Source organism: Canis lupus, chromosome 14 (genome assembly GCF_011100685.1).
Source record: "Canis lupus familiaris isolate Mischka breed German Shepherd chromosome 14, alternate assembly UU_Cfam_GSD_1.0, whole genome shotgun sequence".
In the NCBI taxonomy this organism is placed as follows: Eukaryota; Metazoa; Chordata; class Mammalia; order Carnivora; family Canidae; genus Canis; species Canis lupus.
The window spans coordinates 44380641-44404403 of record NC_049235.1 but is presented as its reverse complement, the minus strand read 5'-3'; the positions used below and the strand labels follow the sequence as shown (position 1 = coordinate 44404403).

General features: G+C 36.9%; 1 protein-coding gene across 9 annotated transcripts in view; it reads left to right on the top strand.

Annotated features, from left to right (window-relative positions):
* The window catches only part of PDE1C (phosphodiesterase 1C), a 488275-nt gene that overhangs the window by 430594 nt on the left and 33918 nt on the right, over positions 1-23763 (top strand). For all 9 annotated transcript variants that reach the window (XM_038557256.1, XM_038557259.1, XM_038557261.1 and 6 more), the window contains 2 exons: positions 1949-2179; positions 8736-8813. In XM_038557256.1, the coding sequence (XP_038413184.1) occupies positions 1949-2179; positions 8736-8813 (309 nt within the window). The remainder of the gene's footprint in view (positions 1-1948; positions 2180-8735; positions 8814-23763) is intronic.

Genomic DNA, 23763 nt, shown 5'->3' with positions numbered 1-23763 from the left:
CAATGCTGATTGCATGTTAGAATCATCTGGAGAGCTTTTAAAATATCCCGTCCTTGTCCCTCTCCCTCCAGAATATGATTTAATGTGAATAGGGTGAGGCCAGGGCATTGAGTTGGATGGATTGGATAGATGATCAATGAAAAGATTAATGAAAACTTCATAGTATATTAAAGAGGACATTTGAGCCAGGCAAGTGTAGGGGCAGGAAAAGCAAAATGAAGCCAGAGATCACAGACATCCACAAAATACAATGCCGTAAAACCCTATGAACATGTGAACTGGATCAGATTTGGGCTTTGTGCTCTTAAGCAGTTAAAACAAGGGGAAACATAACCACTCGAGTGCCTATTAGATTAAAAACAAACTTGTTGTCTATGAAGGCTAGCTTTTTCAGGAATAAGACTAACCAAGGAAAATGAAGAGGACCCTTGATAATGAGGTGTAGGATGTTTTTAACATATCTAGAGAAAAAATGCAATAATGCTTTTTATAATGGATGCCACAATCTGGAAGGCCTTTTGAATCAGTTGGATGCTAAGCAGAGCGAGTCTCTCCCCTAAGGGAGGATTGGCTTCTGTTAGGTGTGTGTTATTTCCTACAGCCCCGCACCACTTCATTGCCTCCAAGGCCCTGCAAGGTCTCAACTCTGCATGTCCTTGGTTGTTTGACCACATCATCTGTCACCAAACTCTTCTAAATCTATGTTAGCCATACTGACTAACTTAGTATCTCTTGAACATACCAAGCTCATTCCTACCTCATGGCCTTGACATTTTTTATTTCCTTTGCCTGGAATGTGATTTTCCCTGATTATTTCATGGCCAGCAATTCATCATTAAGAATTTGTCAAATAGCATTTTATTTACCTCCTGATCTAATGCCACCTCCTTCTCTTATACTGATCCTGTTCCATCATATTACTTTGCTTTGCCTTTTTGGCAAAGTCCTTTTTACCACCTGAAATTATCTTAGTGACTTGCTTACTTAATTATGATCTTTTCTGTTCCATTAAATCTTGCTTGCTGCTATAATCCCAGCGCCTAAAATGGTGCTTGACACCGTCACTTCTCAATAGAAATTAGATGAATGAATGAAACAATGTTGTCATGAATGCTTGACCGTATGCAACTACCCTATGTTTTTGATGAAACACAGAGCCAGACCGTTTCACAGTAAACAGAATTGGAAACGAGGCTGACATTCTCTCATTAAAGGGGAAGACTAGGGTATCTGCCCAAACTAAAGACTACCTCTAAAAAAACAGCAACAACAACAACAAAAAGACTACCTCTAATCTTGTGGACAGTTCGAAGACCATGCTTTTTGTAAGGCTTGATTATCCTCTTCCTACTTTTAAATTCATAAACACTGGCCTGAAACTGTGTTATTCTAGTGGCAATTATTTTTCCTGTCTTTCTGTTTTGTTATCAATTGTCTATGTTTAAACTCCAGATCCTAAGCAGATATCCATGAAACTCCAATTTCTGCTGGGGTCATGGAAGGGTTTTGTAATGTTCCAGAGCCTTGATTTCACATTTGTAAAATAGAGCTAAAATGAAAGTAGCTACTGCCTAAGGCTGTTTTGGGAATGAAAAGAAGTAGTCCTTGAAAAGCACTTAGTGTAATACCTGACATAGAGGACACACTCAAGAGAAGTTATTGATGATAAACATTGAAAATGCCAATTGTTATATCGGTTTATTAATTATTATGATCCTTATTACTTTCTCCCTGCTCCTTTTTCTCACCCACTATTTTCAGAAATGACATCACCATGAACCTATATTATTGGTTTCCTGAATATACACACTAACCTGACTTGAATTAACCAAAAATAGATCCCAAACACTCAGTGCAAATACTTGTTTTTGTTTGAAGAGGCAATTCTCCTAATAGCGTGACCTCCTTTCATCTTTTCTGTGTCTTTCCTGACTTGCCATGGATACAGAGGAGAAGGCCAAGAAGGAGGCGGAAGAAAAAGCTCGCCTGGCTGCAGAGGAGAAGCAAAAGGAAATGGAAGCCAAAAGCCAGGCTGAAGAGGGTGCGGCTGGCAAAACCGAAAAAAAGACATCTGGAGAAGCTAAGAATCAAGTTAACGGAACACGCACAAACAAAAGTGACAACCCTCGTGGAAAGAATTCCAAATCTGAGAAGTCCTCAGGAGAAAAACAACAGAATGGTGAGTACAGTTTCACTGGTGGAACTCTTTCATTGGGATATCAATGACATAATGAACGAAAACTGGCAAATAACGGCACCTATGTGGTTGGCTCTCTGAGCCAGGTGTGTCTGGTCTTCCCAGCTGCTGCTGATCACACCTCACTGGGCCCTGGGTCCCATGAGGATCCCATCAGATGAAGCCAGAGACTGGCTTAGGCCATTCCCTCTGGGGAGACTTGGAGCTTCTAAGCTTTTCCCAACCGTTCTGGAGACTCTGGCCAGTGCCTGCCTAGCCATTGAGGAAGTAACTCATAACAATCTCAGCATTTTCCTGAGTGCTCACTGCCAGATGGGTGGATGGAAAGTCCATCTGATGTGGGTACTATCCCTCTAGCAGGCAGGGCTGGGGCTCAGGTCTATCTAGGGTCTATTCCAGTAGAATGTGTCTGTATGTCTGTAGGTGAAAAAGTATATACATTATGGTGACCACCCTATCCCATTTGCTTGGTACTGGGGAATTTCCTGGCATCCAGAGTTTTAGATTTTAAAGCCAAAAAGTACCAGGCAAACCAGGTTGATCTGGTCACCACCTTGTGCCTTGTGCTTGGCACTGAGTATTTAAAAATGGAAAGGCCGGGACACCTGGGTGGCTCAGTGTTGAGCGTCTGTCTTTGGCTCAGGTCATGATCCCCGGGTCCTGGGATTGAGTCCCACATCAGGTTCCCTGCCCCCCCTTCAGGGAACCTGATTCTCCCTCTGCCTATGTCTCTGCCCCTCTCTCTGTCTCTCATGAATAAGTAAAATCTTTAAAAAAAAAAAAAGAAAAAAAGAAATGCAAAAGCTACAGGAAGTCCACAATCTCAGAGAGAACATAGACAGCCTTGGAAATAATTCTGAGCAAATTAAAGTCATGGCATGGCAGCTAAAATGATCAAGGATCATGTAAAAAAAAAGGACATTAGCTTTGTTGCTCTGGGGCTCCTGGAATGGAGAAATGTCAAAGAAAGCTTCAGGAGGTGGTGGTGCCTGAACTGTGTTTTAAATACTGAACTTTGCCAGTCAGATGAGGGACAGGGCCTTCTTCACCAGAGGAAACGAGATGAGCTAAGGCAAAAGGGCATGGGATTGGCCACCTTGTTTAGGGAAGAGCAGGAAGGCCATAGTCTCTGGAGCCTTCAAGGGCCAAGTTGGGGCAAGGTAGTTTTGCAGTTCGACAGACCTGGATCCAAGTCACAGCTGTGCCTTTCACTTCCTGGTGGCCTTGGCCAGGTTCCTTAACTTTCTAGTGGCTCCGTAAAATGTGTATAATAATTCCTGTTCACAGCAGGGCCACTATGAGCCTCCAGTAATGAGAATGATAGCAGAAACAATGACAACGGTAGAATAACTAGCATCTATTGACTATACACCAGATGCTGCTCTAAGTCCTCTCTTTACAGGTTTGTTCTCTTATCCACCTGGTAGGCCACGCTGTAGCTGTTATGTATGCTTCCCAGCCTGAGTGAATGAGGAACATGTAGAAGGTGCTTAGCACAACACTCTCCAATTATTTTTACAATGAACATACAGAACATATAGAATCCAGAAACAATATTTTAATACATATGATAATATTAAGAGCTCCTATCATGTTCCAAGGGCTTTGCATAAATTCCCTCATGTGACCCCATGAGCACCCTAGGAAATTGAGAAGGCCTTCTTCCACCCTGTGCTGCACCTCAACAGCCTGGTTCTGGAGACTGCTCCTAACTGGTTTGCTTTGCATTCAGGTGCATCATTGTCCAGAAAATATGTTCAGTTTTATAAGAATTATGATATACCTATTGCTGTTACAGGGCAGTGCAGAAGATCCCTTCTCATCCCCCTCCCGAGTTCAGAACCTCCTGAGCTCTCTCAGAGAGAGATACAGTATCAGAAAGTCTGTGATCAAAATATAGCTCTACTGCAACTGGAGTTGGATTGGAAAATGGGACTCAGTCTGCTGAGCACATAGGCTACTTCATCCATCAGCCTTGAACTGAGCTTAGCCAACCAGACACTGGCAGAGCAGGCAGGCCTAGGAACTGCCACCTCTTTCCCAACCCTGGCGGGCTGCTCGTGGAGTGACAGAAAAGGTGTGTCTTGTGGAAAACACATCTCAAAGGGGTTTGGGAATCAGAGAATTGGGTGGCTGAGCTGAAGCTATGCATTCTCAAACTCCTCCTTCTAGATGAGTATCTCCTTCTCAGAGAAGGAGTATTGAAGGGCTCCTGAGAGGGGCAAGATGTGGTTTCTTCCCTAGTTTTTTTTTTCTTTTAGAAAAGTGGGTTAAAATGTCTTCCTTTAACAAAAGTATTACCAATAACATTTATTGAATGCATAATATGTGCCAGATGTTGTACATGAGATTTTTACCTACACTAAGTCATGTAAAAAATGCTAACAGCTCTGTGAGGTAGATATATCATTCCCATTTTGCAGATGAGGAAACAGAGATTCAGGTTAAATCACTTGCTTAAGGTCCAGCAACCACTAAGTAGAGATTTCAAGTCAAATTTAGGTCCAAGTCCAAATTCTGTATTTCATAATCAGCATATCCCTACTGTTTGCAAGTTTTGGCATTATTGGAGAGACTAGGAAATCAGAAGAATATTGAGGCTCAGCTGAGGTCCACAATAAGTGGTTTGCAGGGTTTGGCGCACTTTTTCTGTAAAGGGCAAGATAGTAAATATTGTAGATTTGGGGAGCCATGCAATCTCTGTTGCAACTGCTGAACAGTTATGTTTTAGTATAAAAGCAGCCACAGATAATTTATAAACAAAGGAGCATGGCTGTATTCCAATACAACTTTATGAAAATTCAAGTGTGAATTCTATATAATTTCAACTGTCATTAAATATTCTCCTTTTTCAACTATTTAATAATATAAAAACTATTCTTAGTTTGTAGGCCATATAATATCAGGCAATGGGGCCATGTGACCAACCCCTGGTCTGCTGAGGGAGAGAAACCAATGAACAAAAAACATGCCAATCATAGAGAAAGTTATGAATTCTATGCAATGAGTATAAACAAATACCCAGAGAGGGTAGAGGTGGCAGTAATCTATTTTGAAGACCATTAGAGAGAGACCCTGAAAGAGACAAATAGGAGACCAAATTTTCAACCAGGCTGGGTTGATTTCACAACTGTGTTTATTTCCCAAAGTAATCAACAGTCTACCATTTCCCTTAAAAATTAAGTATTAAATGAGACATGGGAAAAGAAGTCAATTTTGAGCAATAATAAGAAAACCTAATGGTGGTTCGGGACTGTGTTACAGCAGTCTAATTAAAATGATTTATAACTGTGCAGAAAGGCTCTTTTGTTTCCTCTGTTTATTGAATAACAGCTCAGATCAGCCATTACTCCATATACAACCCATGGGAAATTACCTAATGGATTCTGTTCAAGGAACATCATCAAACAAATATGTGTCACTTTCCCATAATCCTTCTTTGTGGTCACCCAAGATACTTCCGGGATAGAACCAGAGAACATTGGTTAAGTGGAGTTCTAAAGGTGTTCTCATCAGCATATATGAGATCCCTTAAGCTTTGGTTTCCAACAAGGTACTTCCTTTCTCAACCTCCCCAACCCTGACTGAGGAAAAGGCAGGTTGCCACAGGCTGCTGCCTAGAATCCAGCAAATTGAACCCCCCTATGACTTCTGGAAGACATCCTGATCTTGATGCAGCTGTACATAAAGCTCCAGTCCATGGAAACCTTGAAGGTGTAAAGTATTATGCATTAGGATGTGAAGGCTCATTTAGGAAAGAAAGATTTTTTTTCTACAGAGAATTAGTTTGACGATAGGGCTCAAAATCCTTGAATCCATCTCTGGCATCCTTAAAACAAGAGCCAATATTTGAACTGTTCATGGGACCTCCAAAGGAATTCTCCCTTTGGCCATTGGTGGTGGTAAAAGGTGATGACCATGCCCTTCACTTGAATTCCTCCTGCTTACACCCTGCCTAGAGTTGACCCCCTTTTACCTCAGTCCCTTCAGCCAGTTCATCCTATTTCAGAATTAAGAGTAAGAGGAAACTTGGAGAATTTATTGACTCTTAGCTTAGGATTTATCAAATTCCATTGAAAATACTTACTATGTTGAATATATTACAACCCCAAATGGTCTTGAATTATGCTTAGATAACCATTTCTTTATAAATATGTAGGCCTAAGGCATTTAGAAATGGCAGCAATAAACAGAAATTGAAAACTTAAGCTTCATAGGAAAGTTGCAAGATACAGTGGTTGAAAGCTTAGCTTCTAGACTCAAAGCCATCTGTGTATATTGTGGTAGATTACTTTTTCCAAGCCTTAGGTTCCATAGCCATAAAATGGAGATGGTAATATGAGTTTCATGTCCATTCTTCACAAGTCTGCTTAAACAAAATCACTTTATGGAAAGATCAGTTGGCCATATATGCAAAAACTGTCAGATGAATTGCTTAAACCAGGTCTGCAGAGGCCAACAGGAGCATTTCTGCTGTTGGAAGGAGAAATACATGCAAGGTTATAGGCAGAGATGGGGCCAGGATGATTTGTGAACCATTGGCAGCCAGCAGCCAGTGCACTGCACTCAACACAGCAGGATTGACCAGTGTGTGACACAGTGGCTGTAGTGAAGTCAAGGGAAAACCCACACTTGGAAAACATCATTTGATGAGTTTGTTATTCTGCAAATTGATAATTTAGTGAATTAAACTGTGATGAATTTGTCTACTTGCAATAACAGTACTTTCATAATGGGGTTGTTGAAATAATTTAGTGAAATGCTGCACACAAAGCATTTATCACATTGCCTGGCACAAAGAAAGCAAAAAAAAGATAGGACCTCTATCTTTTCTTTAAAAAAAAAAAAGATAGTCCTCCCTGGTTGCAATTATTCTTAGGGTCTTCTTGTTTTAAGAAGTACTGGTATTTTAGTTGTAATGTTGTGTATTCTGGGTTTTATGCAGGCTAAAAACAAAGATGCTATTAGTAAGATTGTAAGAAGAATTTCCAAAACTTGAGAATAGGGCTGGGGGAAGGGATGCCATGTCCTTTCAATGTCACAGTGACATTACTGGTGGACAAACGTGGCCAGGGATTATTTAATTCTCTTAGACAAGGGTCAGCAAGCTTTCTCTGTGTTAGCCCAGCCATTAACTACTCCTAGTTTTGTGTGTCTCCATTGCAACTATGTGGCACCTACCACTGCAGCATGAAAGCAGCCACAGACAATATGTAAACAAATGGACATGATATTCCCAAAGATCTCTATTTCCAGATTGGCCCATGAGCTACATTTTGATGACTTCTGCTTTATTTTTTTTTAATGTTTTATTTATTTATTCATGAGAGACACACAGAGAGAGAGGCAGAGACACAGCCAGAGGGAGAAGCAGGCTCCCTGCAGGGAGCCCGTCCTGGGACTCAATCCTGTGTCTCCAGGATCACACCCTGGGCTGAAGGTAGTGCTAAACCGCTGAGCCACCTGGGTTGCCCAGTGACTTCTGCTTTAGAACATGACTGTGTTTAACCTTGTCATTTACCTTGACTCAAGCCTAGGTACTGTAAAGTTACATGCTAACTTAGAGATTTTTAACTGTTAGAAGAGATTCCCCCCACTCATAAGTTATTATTTTTATTGCCCTGTAGGACATGACCAGTTTTGTTTCTAACACATCAATCTTATTTTAACAGTTTTCTACCTATAAATACCCATTTCCTTAAATGCCCTTAACACCATCTCTCTGATTCCTTTGTGAATGAATTAAGTTTTTGACATGTGTTTATTCTACATTTGTTTGCATAGTGTTTTTTTTTAAGATTTTATTTATTTATTCATGAGAGACACACACACATAGAGAGAGAGAGAGGCAGAGACATAGGCAGAGGGAGAAGCAGGCTCCATGCAGGGAGCCTGATATGGGACTCGATCCTCGGACTCGATCCCAGAACTCCAGGATCACGCCTTGGGCCAAAGGCAGACCCTAAACCGCTGGGCCACCCAGTGATCCCCCTGCATAGTGTTTTTTTAACATTTACAAATCATATTTTGACAAGCTCATTACTTAGAATACCATTTATAACTCTGTTTTAGAGTTCAGTTGTCATTGTATGATGTGCCAGATATCACATTCACTAACTTAAATACATTTGTCCTTTTATTATGTCTATAAAGTAGCTATTATCATCCCCATTTTGCAGATGAGGAAATTGAGGCATATAGAGGTTAAGTAGCTATTAGCTGGGATAACTTACATTTGACCTAAGTTTTCCACACTCCACAACTCAGTAATAAAGCTGAATTGCCTTTCTTGGAAAATAAACATTATTGGCTTAAGTGTAATGTTGCTTAACAGGAACTTTGTTTTAATTTCTAGATCATAATCTAGCTTTTAAGACCTAATATATGGATTAAAAAGATATTTACATTCAGACAAGTACCCCCTTCATGACTAAAATTATGGATTTTTTTCATCTTTTTACCTTGACAAGTTTAAGACTAGTTATAACTTCCCTTTTAACTATATACATATACTGTTTGTCATGTTTATTACTTTCAGGTGACTTGAAAGATGGTAAAAATAAGACAGACAGGAAGGATCAATCTAATGTCGGAAGTGATTCAAAGAAAACAGATGGTAAGAACATAATTCCCATTATATTTTTCCATAAAATGTGCAATTTAATGCAGGTTTGTTAGAATTACACCTAGAATTGAAATCGTGGTTGTTAATATATTCTTGTATTATACCCTGAAAAAACCCTTCACTACATTTAAGAAGTACTCAATCCCTATTTCAATAATTTACAGATTATCATTGTATCTCTTCCCCTCCACCATTCTTTCTCCATCACAAATGCATTCTACACTCTGTCTTTACCACTTGGCATTTTTTCATTTTAACTTTAAAGTTGACTCTAGACTTGCTGGTTGGAATGAGATGGAATACAAGTCTTTGATTGTGAGTTGTGTAGCATAAATGGGAAATGTTCTATGTTTTCAATTTTCACATTTTCTCTTTTAATGAGGAATTATTACTTTTGATAAGATGAGAGATCTGTCCAGTGTTATCACTATGTTGGAAGGCCCACATATTGGAAAACAGACATATTTGTATAATGCAGTTTGGTCAGCAAGTCTCAAAGGCAAGCTTTGGATGGCAAACCCCACCAAATACCCAAGGTAGAATGAACCTACCTTGTGATGTGCTCCATGAACATTGCTCTTACTTTTCACAAAGCATCTTACTCTTTCTAAAACCTGAAAGTTTAGATTTTATTCTCTTTCAGACTTTGTACTATCCTACTGAGAAAACTGCTCCCGCCTTTTATATAAATCTCCTGGTTCAGTTGTAACTTGGGCTTATGCATAGCAACTCCTTCATATGTGTACATGATAAACTGAAAACGCAAGTTTCTAGGTAATGGTTTGTTCAAAAGTCCCAGACTCTCTTTGAGTTATGCCTCCCTGGAGACATTGTGGATGCTAAGCTGTTCTTTGATAGTTTGGTTTAAATGTCATTGAAGAACAAATACTGTGTATTCAGTTCGAAGAGTAAGAAAAAATTTGAACACAACTCCACCTATTAAAAAGGAAGCAGCCCTTCTAGCTTTCATCTTCAAGCCACTATGACAGGTTTTCTTTACTCATGTGTGAAATCGGTTCTTAAGCCTTTTCTTTTAAGCTCATTCAAGGTGTCTTATCACATAATATCTAGGAAACATCCATATGCAGTTTTGCGCCAAATTGTTTATGTAAGTGAAATCCATGTACCTAATAAAAATACCTTCCTCAAATGATTGTGACTAAGACATGAATTACATGGGAGACAAAACAGAATTCAAAATGGTAGTCATCCTAGCTAGACTCTGCTGTAGGGTAAGATTTGTTGCCAGATATCATTAAACCAAGTCAAGGTAATGCAAGCCAGAAAATGTACAGTATAAATGTAATGTATAAACCCAGCACCTGAACACCTGGCCCATCCTGAATTCAGTGGCCTATCTAAATTCCTACAGCATAAAAGCGCAGAATAAACTGAGTCCCAAATCTTTAACATGGGATCTTGTTGCATATTGTGCTACAAATATCTATTATGATATTATATGGGCATTGTGAATTAGATTTTATTACCTTCATGAAGCCCTTTTATTTTACCTGAGCCCTTATAATTTAATTGTCCCCAAGTATTTAAAATAATTAAGCAACTTTTTTATAAAAGGGCTGTATGGGAGAGGGTAAATAGGTATTATGTTCTATTGGACAAATAAATGTAAAGCTTGATTGTTTAATGAACAGGATTCTTGATTCCATAGGGTGGTGAACAGGGTACAGTAATAAGAAAAATTCTTTTTCCCTCCATAACTCTAACTTTCCACTGCTTTAAATGGGTCTGGTATATTCATAATACTAGCAAGTTTATACACAAAGTTGGACATGAACAACCTTGTATTTTAATTTCATAGATGGGCTAATATGATATCAGTTATTCTTACTGCTTTGATATCATAAGGACATAGGTCATTGGGCTTTAGTTACTTGTGCTATCTTAGCCAAAAATCATTACTAGGATGAAAGCTATTCTTGGTGGCATGAAGTAGAAAAGATTTCAGTCAGTCTCATTTATCTCTTCAATTTTGGTCATCGAAACTCTAGGAAAAATTTTAAATGATACATGAATAGTGGGTACATTTATTTTTAAAAGCTGTCTAGTAACAACCACATACATTTTGTTATTTCTTTTTAATAGATCCTATTACATTTGATAACTAGAGGAAGCCAATTTAACTATTTTTCATGCCTCTCCCCCTGGGAACCAGTGGTGACCAGCTCTGTCTAATTTTTGAGAGGAAATATCCAAGCACAGTTCAGTGCCCAGTATGACCAAACCCACTATGGTTGGAAATTGCAACATTGTATGCATTCAGAAAGAAGCTTGATGGAAACTGGACCGCAGTTGGTTATTCCCAAACCCCAGTGAGCTGAGGCACTCACAGAGGGAAGGAGTGTGTGCTGAAAGCATAAATTACATCCTGGCATAGTGAACACATTGCAGTTGTACATTATCTCTGTCAGGCTACTGAGGTTCTCCTTAGTATCCTGTAGCACTAATTTTCAAACTGACTTTAAAGAATGAATGTCCTTCGAAACTACCTTGTTTACTCTTAGGGAGAAATGTACTAACATAAAAAGACTGGGCCTCTGAGCCAAGATTCTCTTAGGGCCTAAACTTTTACAGTGTCACTGGGAGACTTGTGGGGTGTCAGTGAATGAGTTCTTTTTCAGTGTGATTTTAGCCATTTTTGAAACAGCATAGCCTCTTGGACCTGCCAAAATTTTTAAGAATTGCTCGGAAATATGAATTTGCCCTTAACTTTATTTGACTACATTAACAGAGATATAAGAGATAGCCACCATTTTGTGTCTCTTAAAAGATTGATTATAATTAGGCCCTACAGGGTTGTTTGCCAAGCTCCAGAGGAGTTCAGCAGGAATTTCTCCTTCACTGAATGTTCTGGGAATCGGAATATTTAAAGATGTTCATGAAATTTAAAGTCAGCAATATAAAGTGAAAAGGGTAGACAAAAGACTATTTATGGACCTCTGCTTCTGCCAAAGAGGACTAATAAGAATTAGATTCACCCTTTCACCTGAAACAATAATAATCATAATAAAAGACAACTTATGTGGAAAAATAGTCTTCAAGATACTGGACATTAAGAAATGAAAGACACTGTGTCTCTACCTCTGTGTGTGTGTGTGTGTGTGTGTGTGTGTGTGTGTCTCATGAATAAATAAAAATATTAAAAAAAAGAAATGAAATGAAAGACAGTGATCTTCAAGAAACAGGAAACAAATGAAATAAGCACTATGATTGCTTCAGTGTAGTCCCTTGAGAGGGTTTCCAGGCAGCATATGAGGGAGAACCCAGGCAGACCTGATGGACTTCTTGAGTTGAAGAAGTGAATAAAGATCCAGGGAGAGCTGCGGTGGTGGCTGAAGTTAACAAGATAAAGTACCAGAGAAGAGAGATCTGTAGAGATATAGAAGTCCAGAGATCTAAAGAGTATCCACTCATCAGAGTACTGATTGACCATGCAGATAGGAAACTGCCTGAGATCAGGAAAGAACCATTCAAGAAGATTAGAAGGAATGGTCCTAATGTTCACACTTCATATAAGGCAAGAAAAGTGCCAATTCCAACTAGCTGGATTGAAGACCTCATCATTTAAAGAGAATTGTGTAGAATCCACCCGATTGTCTTATTTTATTAATGGGGGAGTAGGTAGCTGTAGGCTAAATATTGCTTTGGTCTTATCTAATAAACCTTGAAAGCAAGACATAAAAGGATCAGAGTGTTTCCAAATAACTTAACTCTACTCTAGACTAAAGTTCATAGGCATATATAGGAATACAAAAATATCTAGTACCCAACAAGGTAAAGTTCATAATATCCAATAGTTGACAAAAAATTATTGGACATGCAAAGAAGCAAGAAAATACTACCTGTAATGAGAGGGAAGGAGGGATGGAGGGAGGGAGGGAGGGAGGGAGAGAGAGAGAGAGAGAGAGAGAGAGAGAGAGAGAGAAACAATGGAAGCCAATCCAGAACTGAAATAGAAGTTAGAATAGCAGACAAGAACATTAAAGTAGTTCTTATAACTATAGCCCATATGTTTGGAAGTTGATTAGAGACATGGGAGATATAAAGAAGGGGAAACTTCTAGAGATGAACAGTACAGTGTCTGATATGGAAAACACACTGGATGAAATTATCCAATAATGTTGGGTAAGATTAATAATAAATATAGTGAATGAGATAAACACTGTGGAAGAAAAGAGTAGTGAAAAACTATCCAAAATGAAACCAAAAGAAAATTGTAAAGGGCATCCATGAATTGTAGGACATCTTCAACAGCCTAATGTATGTGTAATTGGAATCCCCAACATAAAGAAGAGGGAGGGGAGGAAAGAAAAATATTTGATGGCTAAAATTTTGCTCGGTGATGAAAATTATAAATGCACAGACTCAAGAAGCTCAGTAAAGACCAAGCACAAGAAATTTGAAGAAAATTACACCAAAACATGGCATAATCATATTATTAAAAACCAGTAAAGAAAAGAAAATTTAAAAACAGCTAGAGAAATAGAAAAACTCAAGTACATTAAACAAAGATAAGGATAATTGTAGATTTCTTATCAGAAACAATGCAAATAAGAAGACAGTGGAGCTAATATGCTGAAAGAAAAAAATAATTCAATTAAGAATTCCATACACATCTCATGAATAAATAATCTTTTTAAAAAAGAATTCCATACACAGTAAACATATCTTTCAGATATAAAAGCTGAAAGAATTCATCACCAGTAGATCCACACTACCAGAAATGTTAATGAAAGGCAGTAGGATAACTATGCCAGTTGGAAATATGAACCTGCAGAAAAGAATCAGGCACACAAAAAATGATAACTAAATGGATAAATATACAAGATTTTTTTTCTTATCATTTAAACCTCTTAAAGATCGCCGACTATTTGAACAAAATTATGATAATACATTGTTTGATTTATGACATATATAACTGAGGGGTGCCTGGGTGGTGCATTTGGTTAGGTGGTTGACTCTTGGTTTTAGCTCAGGTGGTGATTTCAAGGTCATGAGATCAGGCTTCATGATCAGCATGGAGTCTGCTTGAGATTCTCTCTCTCTCTCTCTCTCTCTGCCCCTCCTGTACACACTCTTTCTCAAATAAATAAATAAATAAATAAAAAATAACATATACAATTGAAATAGCATAAAACAATAGCATAAAAAGACAACAATAGCATAAAAAGCTGGGAAGAGAGAAATGAAAGAATACTATTGTAAAGTTCTAATATTATACATGAAGTGATATATATAATATCATTTGAAAGTAGACTGTGATAAATTAAAAGCATATGCTATAAACTCTAAAGCAATTAAATTAAAATAACAAAACACAGACATATAGCTAATAAGCCAACAAAAGAGATAAATGAAATAATAAAAAAACTTAATCGGTAAGAAGGCAAAAAGTAATAAGGGAACAAAAAACATATGAGACAAATAGGAAACAAATAGCAGGATCATGGACTTAAAACTAAGGATATCAGTTATGACATTAAATTTCCTAAGCACCCCAATAAAAAGGCAGAGGTTTTCAGATTGTAAAACCCAATTATAGTCTAACTTTATTAAAAAAAAGACACAAATAGCCCAAAAGTAAAAGGATGGAAATTGGCATACCAATTAACACTAATAAAAAGAAAGCTTTAAGGCCTGCATTAGTATCTTACAAAATAGATTTCATTGCAAACACTATCACCGGAGATAAAGAAGTTCATTTCATAATAAAGTTGCCCATTTATCAAGACTATATGATAATCCTTTATATTTATGCACCAAAATACATGAAATGAACTGTAAAAAATTTTTTAATCCATGATTTTATTAGAGACAGTAATATTCCTCTCTCAATCGTTGATAGAATATCTATTGATACAAAATCTGCAAGAAAGGAAGATTTTAACATTACCAACCAACTTTACCCAAGTGGTGTTCCTAGAATACCCAACAATAAAGAATACACGTTCTTTTCAAGTGCACACAGAACATTTATCAATATAGACCAGATTGTAAGATATAAAACAAGTCCCAATAAATTGAAAAGGACCCAAGTCATGCAAAGTATATTTATAGGTCATAGTGGAATTAAATTGGCATAAGGATATTCATACTATTTTATTATTCTTTTATTATTTGTAGAATATGTAGTGACTTAATCTATTTTTCTATATTGGTAATTTATCTTTTTTCTCTTTTTTTTTTAGACCAGTCTGGTTAGAGGATAATAAGTTTTATTAATTATTATTATTAATATTCCCTGTTGTTTTTCTGTTTTTATTTCATTTATCTTTTTTTTCTTCTGCTTACTTTTGGGTTGAGTTTGCCTTATGTTCTAGTTTTTTAATATGGAAATTAATGTGATTAATTTGACTTATTTTTTTCTAATGTAGGCATTAAGTGCTGTAAATTTCTAAGTACCACTTTAGTAGTATGCCATAAATTTTAACATGTTGCATTTGTATTCACATTTAGTTCAAAATACTTTCTAATTTCCATCTTGATTTTTGCATTGATCTGACAATTATTTAGAGGCATAGTGTTTAGTTTCAAAATACTGGGGGATTTTCCAGAGATAGTGAAAATGTAAGTCCTCTCCAAATTGATCTACAGATTCATACAATCCCAATTAAAATTCTAGAAGGTTTTTTTTTTTTTGGTAGAAATTGACAAGCCAATTCTAAAATTTATATGGAGATGCAAAGCACCCAAAATAGACAAAGCAACTTGGAAAAAGAAGGGAAAAATTGGAGGACTAAAAAGGTAGCCTTGTTTCAAGACTTACTGTAAAGCTGTAGTAATTAAGGCAGTGTGGTATTAGGATCAAGATAAACAGATGGGTCAATAGATTAGAGAGTCCAGAAATAAATCCACATATACATGGATAACTTATTAACAAAGGGCAGGGCATTCCATGGAGAAAGGTAGTCATTAACAAATGGTGATGGAACAATTTGATACTGATATGCAAATAATTATCTCATATTTTACATCATATGGAAACATTAAAATAGATCATAACCCTAAATTTAAAATGTGAAACTATAAAACTTATGGTTAGGAAAACAGGAGTAACTCTGCAATCGCAGGTTAGGCAAAGGTTTTCTAGGCATGACACCAAAAGTACAAACCATAAAAGAACAAATTGACAAATTATGTTTTATCAAAATTAAAAACATCTACTCTTCAGAAGCTTCTATTAGAATGAAAGGACAGCCCACAGACCTGGGGAAAATATTTGCAAAGCCTATTTGTATTGAAGGAGTTATATCCAAAATATATACAGAAACTTCTATGTTCAATAATAAGAAAACAAACAACTTAATTAAAGACATGCAAAAGATTTAAACATTTCACAAGAAGAGATGTACAGCTAGCAAATAAGCACATTAGGAAATCATAGACATAAGTAAGAAATGCAAATTAAAAGCCAAATTAAAACCCATATTGAGAGAAAACAAAATAAAACTTATACGTGGAGAGATGATTTTATACTTGTATATTATATTCACTAAAACTTTCTTAGCTGTTACTTGCCTTTGTCTGTCGGGGAAATGAGTCTCTAAGCTCATTTCCTTATAGGCACTTTTTCTGTTTATTTCTTAAGTTGCTCATGTTCTCATCTCTTGGATCTCAATACAGAAAACAAAAGACAATGGAGCCAATATTCTTGTTGGGTCGTGTAGAACAACTACTTGAGATTAAAAGGTTTGTTGTTTACATTCAAGCATTTTGCCTGGGATGTGAGTCCTCATATTTGGATGTATTTTTCCTTTTTTTTTTTTTTTTTAATATAGCTGATCCTACCAAAGTAGTTTGAAAGTGGGTAAATAAATGGAATGGATGACTTTGACTTTGTTAGATTCCTTTTGTTCTATTTTAATAGATGCACCAAGTTCTTAATAAAAGCAGTGGAAGGATATAGTCTGAACCTTTACACCTGAGTCTTACTTGATGCTCTTATTTTTCAGCTAGAGTTGAAAATATTTTGTTAGTTGCCTAAAGGGTGGGGTGTCATGTCTTGCGTTGCAGTGGAGTTCATAGTGAGAGAGAGAGATAGATAGGGCCTGCACAGACCTGGAGTTGTGCCCTTCTCTGCAAATCCAGGGAGGAAACAGTCCAATAATAGGTGCCTGGAAAACTGAGACACATGTCTGTCTTTACAGCAGAGATGGTTCCTAACTTAAGTTCATGTTCAGAGATTTGAGAAGCAACAAACACACTGGCACATATATCATTATTCAGGAGCTGTGCATTTGTTGAGGCAATCATCCGTTTTCAAGTCTGCATGGATACCTGTACCCAGTATTTTCTTCTCAGGGAATTACGCTCACCTCATTCTTTCTTCCAAATATTTTCCCCCACACTACGCAGGACAGTGGTTGTTAGGCTGTCTTTATACACCAAAATAAAGACCTGCCCTATTTCAGACCCTCAAAACCATAGCTTGTAGCCGCTGCCTCCTTTTATTTCCTCTTTGTTCCAATCTATGCTGTTTCTTCCCACAGGGCTTCGTTATCACTTGCAGCTGATGCTGGCTGTGCCTTGGTCCATGTAGAGCTATAGAAACAATTGAACACATTTACCCATCTTCAGTACATTCATATTTGAATCAATTCCATATATCCTACCTAGTCATGGGGGACTTTAAAGGCATTTATAGTCACTTAATATTTTCCTCAATTTTTGACAGATTGACTTGTTTCTAAGCAGCTGTCTATATGGTTTTATTCAGAATTCTGATGGGTTCACAAGTCTTAAAGAGCAGTATCTTAATGACCATCTTAAACTTCTATCCCAATTTGTGTTGCATAAGGTACACATAATACAATTTAGTAATAGACGAAGATTATGGAATCTTGAAAATTCTTGACATAGGATTTTTGAAGTGAAATACACTTTGTGGATTTTTATTCATTTTTTTCTCTATATAAGAACTATCTTATTTGGAGAAAAACTCAAGCAGTTCCATCATTTGGGAGCCTGTGCTATATATGATGATATAAAGGAGGCCTGCTGATTAGCAAGAAGGACTCTACACAATGGCAGAGGAGTTTCATATTGACCGTAAACCAAGAGTTGGTTATGCTGCAAAAGATTTGTTGACACTAACACCAATACTCATAATCAATGTATGGTTTTGACTGCTAACTTACTGATGTACCCTGGAATATTTGTGTCAACTGTCCAGTCAGTGGTTTCTTTCTCCTAAAGGAAAACCTACCTGGGAACTCAAATCATACAAGAAAGTTGCTTGACAAACTGAAAACACAAGGGGAGTTACTTGATGAAAAAGTGTGACTTCAAAGTAGAATATCCTGATACATCTGTCTCCACCATCAGGATAGCCTTGCCAGGAAGAATAGATGGGGGCAATCTCGAATGCCCTGCATTCTGACAGTGTGAGAGGCACTCCTCCATGGCACCTCTCTTTCTAAAAGTCTCTTTTCGAGCACACATTCAACCGTCAGATAGGTTGATCTCTTGTTCACTTTTAGTTGTTATTGATCACATTTCTGGCCTTAACCTTGCAGAAACTTCTTTGTTTTTAAGGCATTGTTTTTGATTCTCCACCATAGCCTACCAGATTTTCATAAGCTTTACAGATCTCCAAAGGTATGCTCAGATCATGAACTGTGGTGGGTAAAAAAGGCCAAGGATGGTGAACAGTTCTGACAGCAGTAACTATTACACTGTCCTTTCCTCTCACACCCAAGGCAGTGCTACTGTAACAATAGCCTTCAGTCCTTTCTAATTTCCTTTAAGGACAAAACTTATAAAACTTCAGTATTTAACTGTTTTTAGCCATGAATCATTTGCAGTACACCTCACTATTGATCATGCCACTGAAGTCAACCTCTGCTGTCTCGAGGTAGTTTCTACAAATAGTTAATCCCATCTTTTGGGGTTTTTACTTCTTTCCTTCTCAGAGGAGAACATTTTTTTTCTTAGTTCTGGGAAGATATTACACTGTAGCCCTTTATGTTTTGACAAAAAGAAGGCCTATTTTTTAAGAAGAATGTTCCCTCAACATGAGAACGCAGCATCCTTATGAATTATTTTCCATGCGTGTACGGGGACCAAACATCTGGAGTCCCCTGAGTCCCAGTTAAGATAAGTCATCATAACAACACATGTTCTGATTAATATCCCATTTCCCTTAGCCATTTGTCCATGAAAACTCCTGTGACCCATTTACTTAACAAATTTATGTGTATATATTAACATATGGAGCATCAACAATAAGTAAATGGTATGGTTTAGCAAGAAGAGCCATGAAATATTTGTTTTTCAAAACATTTTTACACCCTTATTTTCTCAAGTTGTGTGATAACCCAAGGGTCTAAATCCTGCACTCCAATGTCCCTGTCAAAGGAAAACCATAAAAAGTTTGATAAATGGAAGAGAAAATTGCAATATTATTTTTCAGATGCTTATTATCCTCATGTTCTGGATAAAACCTCACTAATTAGATTTTAAAGGGTTTTGTTGCTAAAACATTTTGATTGATATACTTAAGTGTTATTTTTTAGCTATTTTCAGAAGCTGTGCTGTAGGTTGACCCAACAAGAGTTATTGTGAGTTCAGCAATGCTGAAACCCAACATAATTGTTTTTTGGATGGATTTTGGGGAAGACTGTTAACCATTCCATGATACATGGTAGAAAATGGTCAAATAGGGTGAACTACAAAATGTTCCTGCTCCTTTTTACTACAGTGTTATATTCTTGGGAGCAAGGAAGTACAAAGCCTATTACTTACACATGGTTCTAGCATCAATGAGTCACAGTGAATCAGAACAGTTAGCTCTTTTGGTTACAAACATCCATTTCAAACCAAATAGTATTTTTATATACTTTTAGGTTTAGTAAATATCTCTGTGCTTCTCAAGGAGGGTGTATAATAGATATCCTCATGGTAGATGATAAGGGAACATGTGGCATCCTCCTGTACATTCTTGTTTTTTTGAAATTCACATTTGTAGTATTGAAACAGCAACTGAAATATATATGTATATACATATGGGATATGTTATAGATAATTGTGTAAATATATGTGTAGTATATAAACATATACATATATTGCATTTATAGGTGGTATGATCCATATAATATGACATAAGGTTGGTGGGTTTAATATAATTAAATTGTGTTATGCTAAAGAATACTCTAAAGTCAATTCATGTTTTTTATATAGCCATTTAGATTCCAGTCTCTAACCAAATAACTACATAGTAGAAATGTCAAATAAAAGTATATTATGTATACTTCGGTAATGACAAAATTAATCTTTTTAAACATTTTTTCCCTTGGAATTATTGGTATATAAGCTTTCATTGTTTCACTTTATCTTCTAGACATTTCGTTACACTCTTAATGTACCATTGTATTTTTAAAGGAACCCCGTCTGACAGAAAGGATTATAATTTTGGAACTGTGGAAAATGTGATTTTTTTTCCTTTAACACTGATGTTCAGGATTAAAAATAACTTTTTAGTATTCATGAAATAAATACTTATCTGTTTTCCCCCTTAAAAAATAGATTTTGTCAAATTCTACACAGGGATGGGAAAAACACAAGTAGCAATGCATTTGTCAAGAGAAACTCTATTAACATTATAAAAAATTCTTTAAAATAGCAGCTGCCTTTGCCATAAATATGTGCCAGTTCCAGGAGCTAGCACTGTCTACATTGTTAATGCCATTTCTTTTCTAGACACCCACATGCAAGGAGAACCGTTAAAAATGCAATATCAAGCAAGTATCGAAGCTTCCTCTTTGTATTTATTCTTAGCATTCTCACAGAAGGGCACCACGATCTTCAAGTGATGACGTCTGTACTTCATAAGTGTTAGCCCTCTACAATGCATGCTATTTTTATCTTATACTCTGGAGCCACAGTGAAAACTTGAGAGAAAATATTTGTTTTTTTCTCTCACTTATCTTGAATCTTATATTGCTTTTCCTAAACTAAAAAAATTGAGAAAAGCATGAAGAGCAGTCATAATGTTTCAGGTTTAAAATTCCAGCCTCACTTAACTTTCTCTGAAGGACCTTCTTGGTCTCTACAGTCTCTGGCTTCTTGTTGGCTTCAAAAATAGCAGAATGGGAAAGTCATTAGAGAGGGAGAAAAATCATTAGAGATGAGAGACTCTTAACACTAGGAAACAAACTGAGGGTTGATGGAGGGGTGGTGGGTGGGGGGATGGGGTAAGTGGGTGATGCACATTAAGGAGGGCACGTGATGTGGTTATAGCACTGGGTGTTATACATAACTGATAAATCATTGCACACTGTATCTGAAATGAAGAATGTACTTTCTATTGGCTAATTGAATTTAAATAAAAAAATAGCAGATTCAAAGACTGATCAGAAACAAAACTTTTGTATGGAGACAAATCTTGGTTGTCTCACCTGCACCAAAGAGTGTTAAGGGCTGCTGATGCCTGATGTTTACTTACCTTTTAAGAGTGGGCCAGACCCTGGAGCACTTGCAGAGTTGGATGTTTTCATTATTTCTTGGGTGTTAAAGTACTAAGTTATTAATACAGAGAGTAACAGCAGTAAAATACCTCAGGCAACATGGGGTAGAAGAGAGTGAGTTATTGACAGATTTTAAGTTTGGAAAGAAACACCATGCTGTGTAAAGGGAGGGAGAGGGCAGAAAAGTTAGAGACTAAAAGTTTAATACCATCATTATTCTCAATGATAGCACAGATGCTGTGGATCAAAAGAAAAGAAAAAAATGGGCAAAGGTGGGAGCTAAGAACTACTATCTTTTGTACTGTTCTTATTCTGTGTATTTGGATCAAATGGCTAAATTTTAGGAGCTCATCATGTTGGCCTAGGCAAGGTTTCAGTAAGTTATATTTCCATACATTTACTTACTAACTCTCTCGGTCTGTCCATCTGTTCATCCATCCATCCATCTGTCCATCCATCCACCCATCCACCCGTGTATCTTAGCAGGACTGTAGCATTAGTATTACATGCATACAATTAACTTAGAATAATCATATTGTAATTATATCCTTTATCATTTGGGTCATGGAGAAAGGAGGCAATATATGCTTTTGGATATTTAGTGATAACAATTTAAAATAGCATTTATGATCTAAAACAGTGAGATCTGTGCCTAGATCAATTCTAATAGCTGTATCTAAAATAATGTGGGTTTTTTTGTTTTTAGCATTTTCTCATAATTATTATTCCAAACCAGAACCCACTTATAAGCCCCAGAAATTCTACTATACATCCAAAATTGAGTTTGGTTTTACCACATTTAGTCTTCCTTTCCATTGCTTACTGTATCATTTTGTGGTTTTCGTAGAAAGTCAACTCCATACGGAGGCAGCTATGGTAGAGTTTCTGGAACCTAAAAATCTGGTTTGAATCCCAGGTCTGTTCTCAGCCAAGTCAGCTTTATTCTTTGAGCTTGGATGATAGTTGAATCAGGCTGTAAAAAATCAAAACCAAGAAAAATGAAAGAGAAAAGTGTTTACAGTTGTTTTTCAAGCTTGGTGCCAGATTTCTGTGAGGCCTGCCTCAGAGATGATCTAGGAATAAACATTATGACAGATAAACACATTTTTAGAGTCAAGTAACATTAAATCGAAATTTAAGCCTCTTCTTAAAACAATTATCTTTAAACCAAATGGTTTCATACAGCATCTCCACTTACCTGGAGGAGGAGTAACGTGGGAAGGGTAGAATAAACAAGACCATGTTGTTGTAAATTTCCACCTCTTTTTCTCCAAATGAAGTCACTGAAACATTTTTACATTTTTTCTTATTCATTTCCATAGAGTTAATATATTTCTGTGAATTCATACAGCATGTGCTTCAGGATTCAGGGCTCCAATGGCTGCCCCTTTGCGAGACATAAGAAGTCTTTGGTCAGGGGGTGGGTGGTTGGATGACATTTGCTTAGATATTTTCTCAGATTTTTTTAAAAGATTTAATTTACTCAGGAGAGACACATGGAGTCCGAGACATAGGCAGAGGGAGAAGCAGGCTCCCTATGGGGAGCCCAGTGTGGGACTCGATCCCAGGACCCCAGGATCATGACCTGAGCCAAAGGCAGATGCTCAACCACTGAGCCACCCAGGTGCCCTAATATTTTCACAAATTATCCCAAGTTAGGTGAAGATATTTTCCATTTCTGTTTATCAATCATAAAAAGGTGGGTGAATTTTACTGCTTTTTTGTGACCTCCAAAAGGCAACATAGATTTACAATCAATGGAATTCAAAGACTCTGTAACAAAAAATAATCCCTTATCTCAGATACAGAATGGCCATTTATCTGGTTTCAGGAACTTATTTTCCTAATACTTTGTAGTCTTACCCAATTTTAGCTTAAAATGCTTATCTAATTTTAGTTTAAATTGAAAACAAAAACATAAAACCAAACCACAACAAAGCAAATATAAGACACTCAAAGTTCAGAGGAGGAAGTGTGGAGTGAATGAGGAGCAAGCCTGATTTACAGACCATGTCAAAGCTACCTGCACAACAGGTGGCTCTTCTCTGGGATATTAGTCTCCACAGTGGGGCAATTTCTGCAAAGGAAGTATACATTTTTTACATATCATGCCTTGCTATTGAATAAAATATTAAATAAATACATTTATGATTTTCTTTTTAATTTTTATTTCCTGCTGTGAAAAGATTCTCAAAAAGGGTAGAGAGAGACTTCCTACTCGTTATTCTTCTATATCTGTCCCATTTACCTGACGCTTATTTAGTTCACTTCCTTTCAGTTAAAAAATACTTGTTGAGCATGTGCAGTGTGTTGGACATTATAACATATGCAAAGAGTTATGAAGATAAATGATGTTTTCCCTACCCCCAAGGAGTCTATGGTCTGCGTGGAACATCTTGCAGATAGCTATGATAGGAGTTACCTTATAGTAAGTGCTCTAAGAAATCTATGGACGGAAA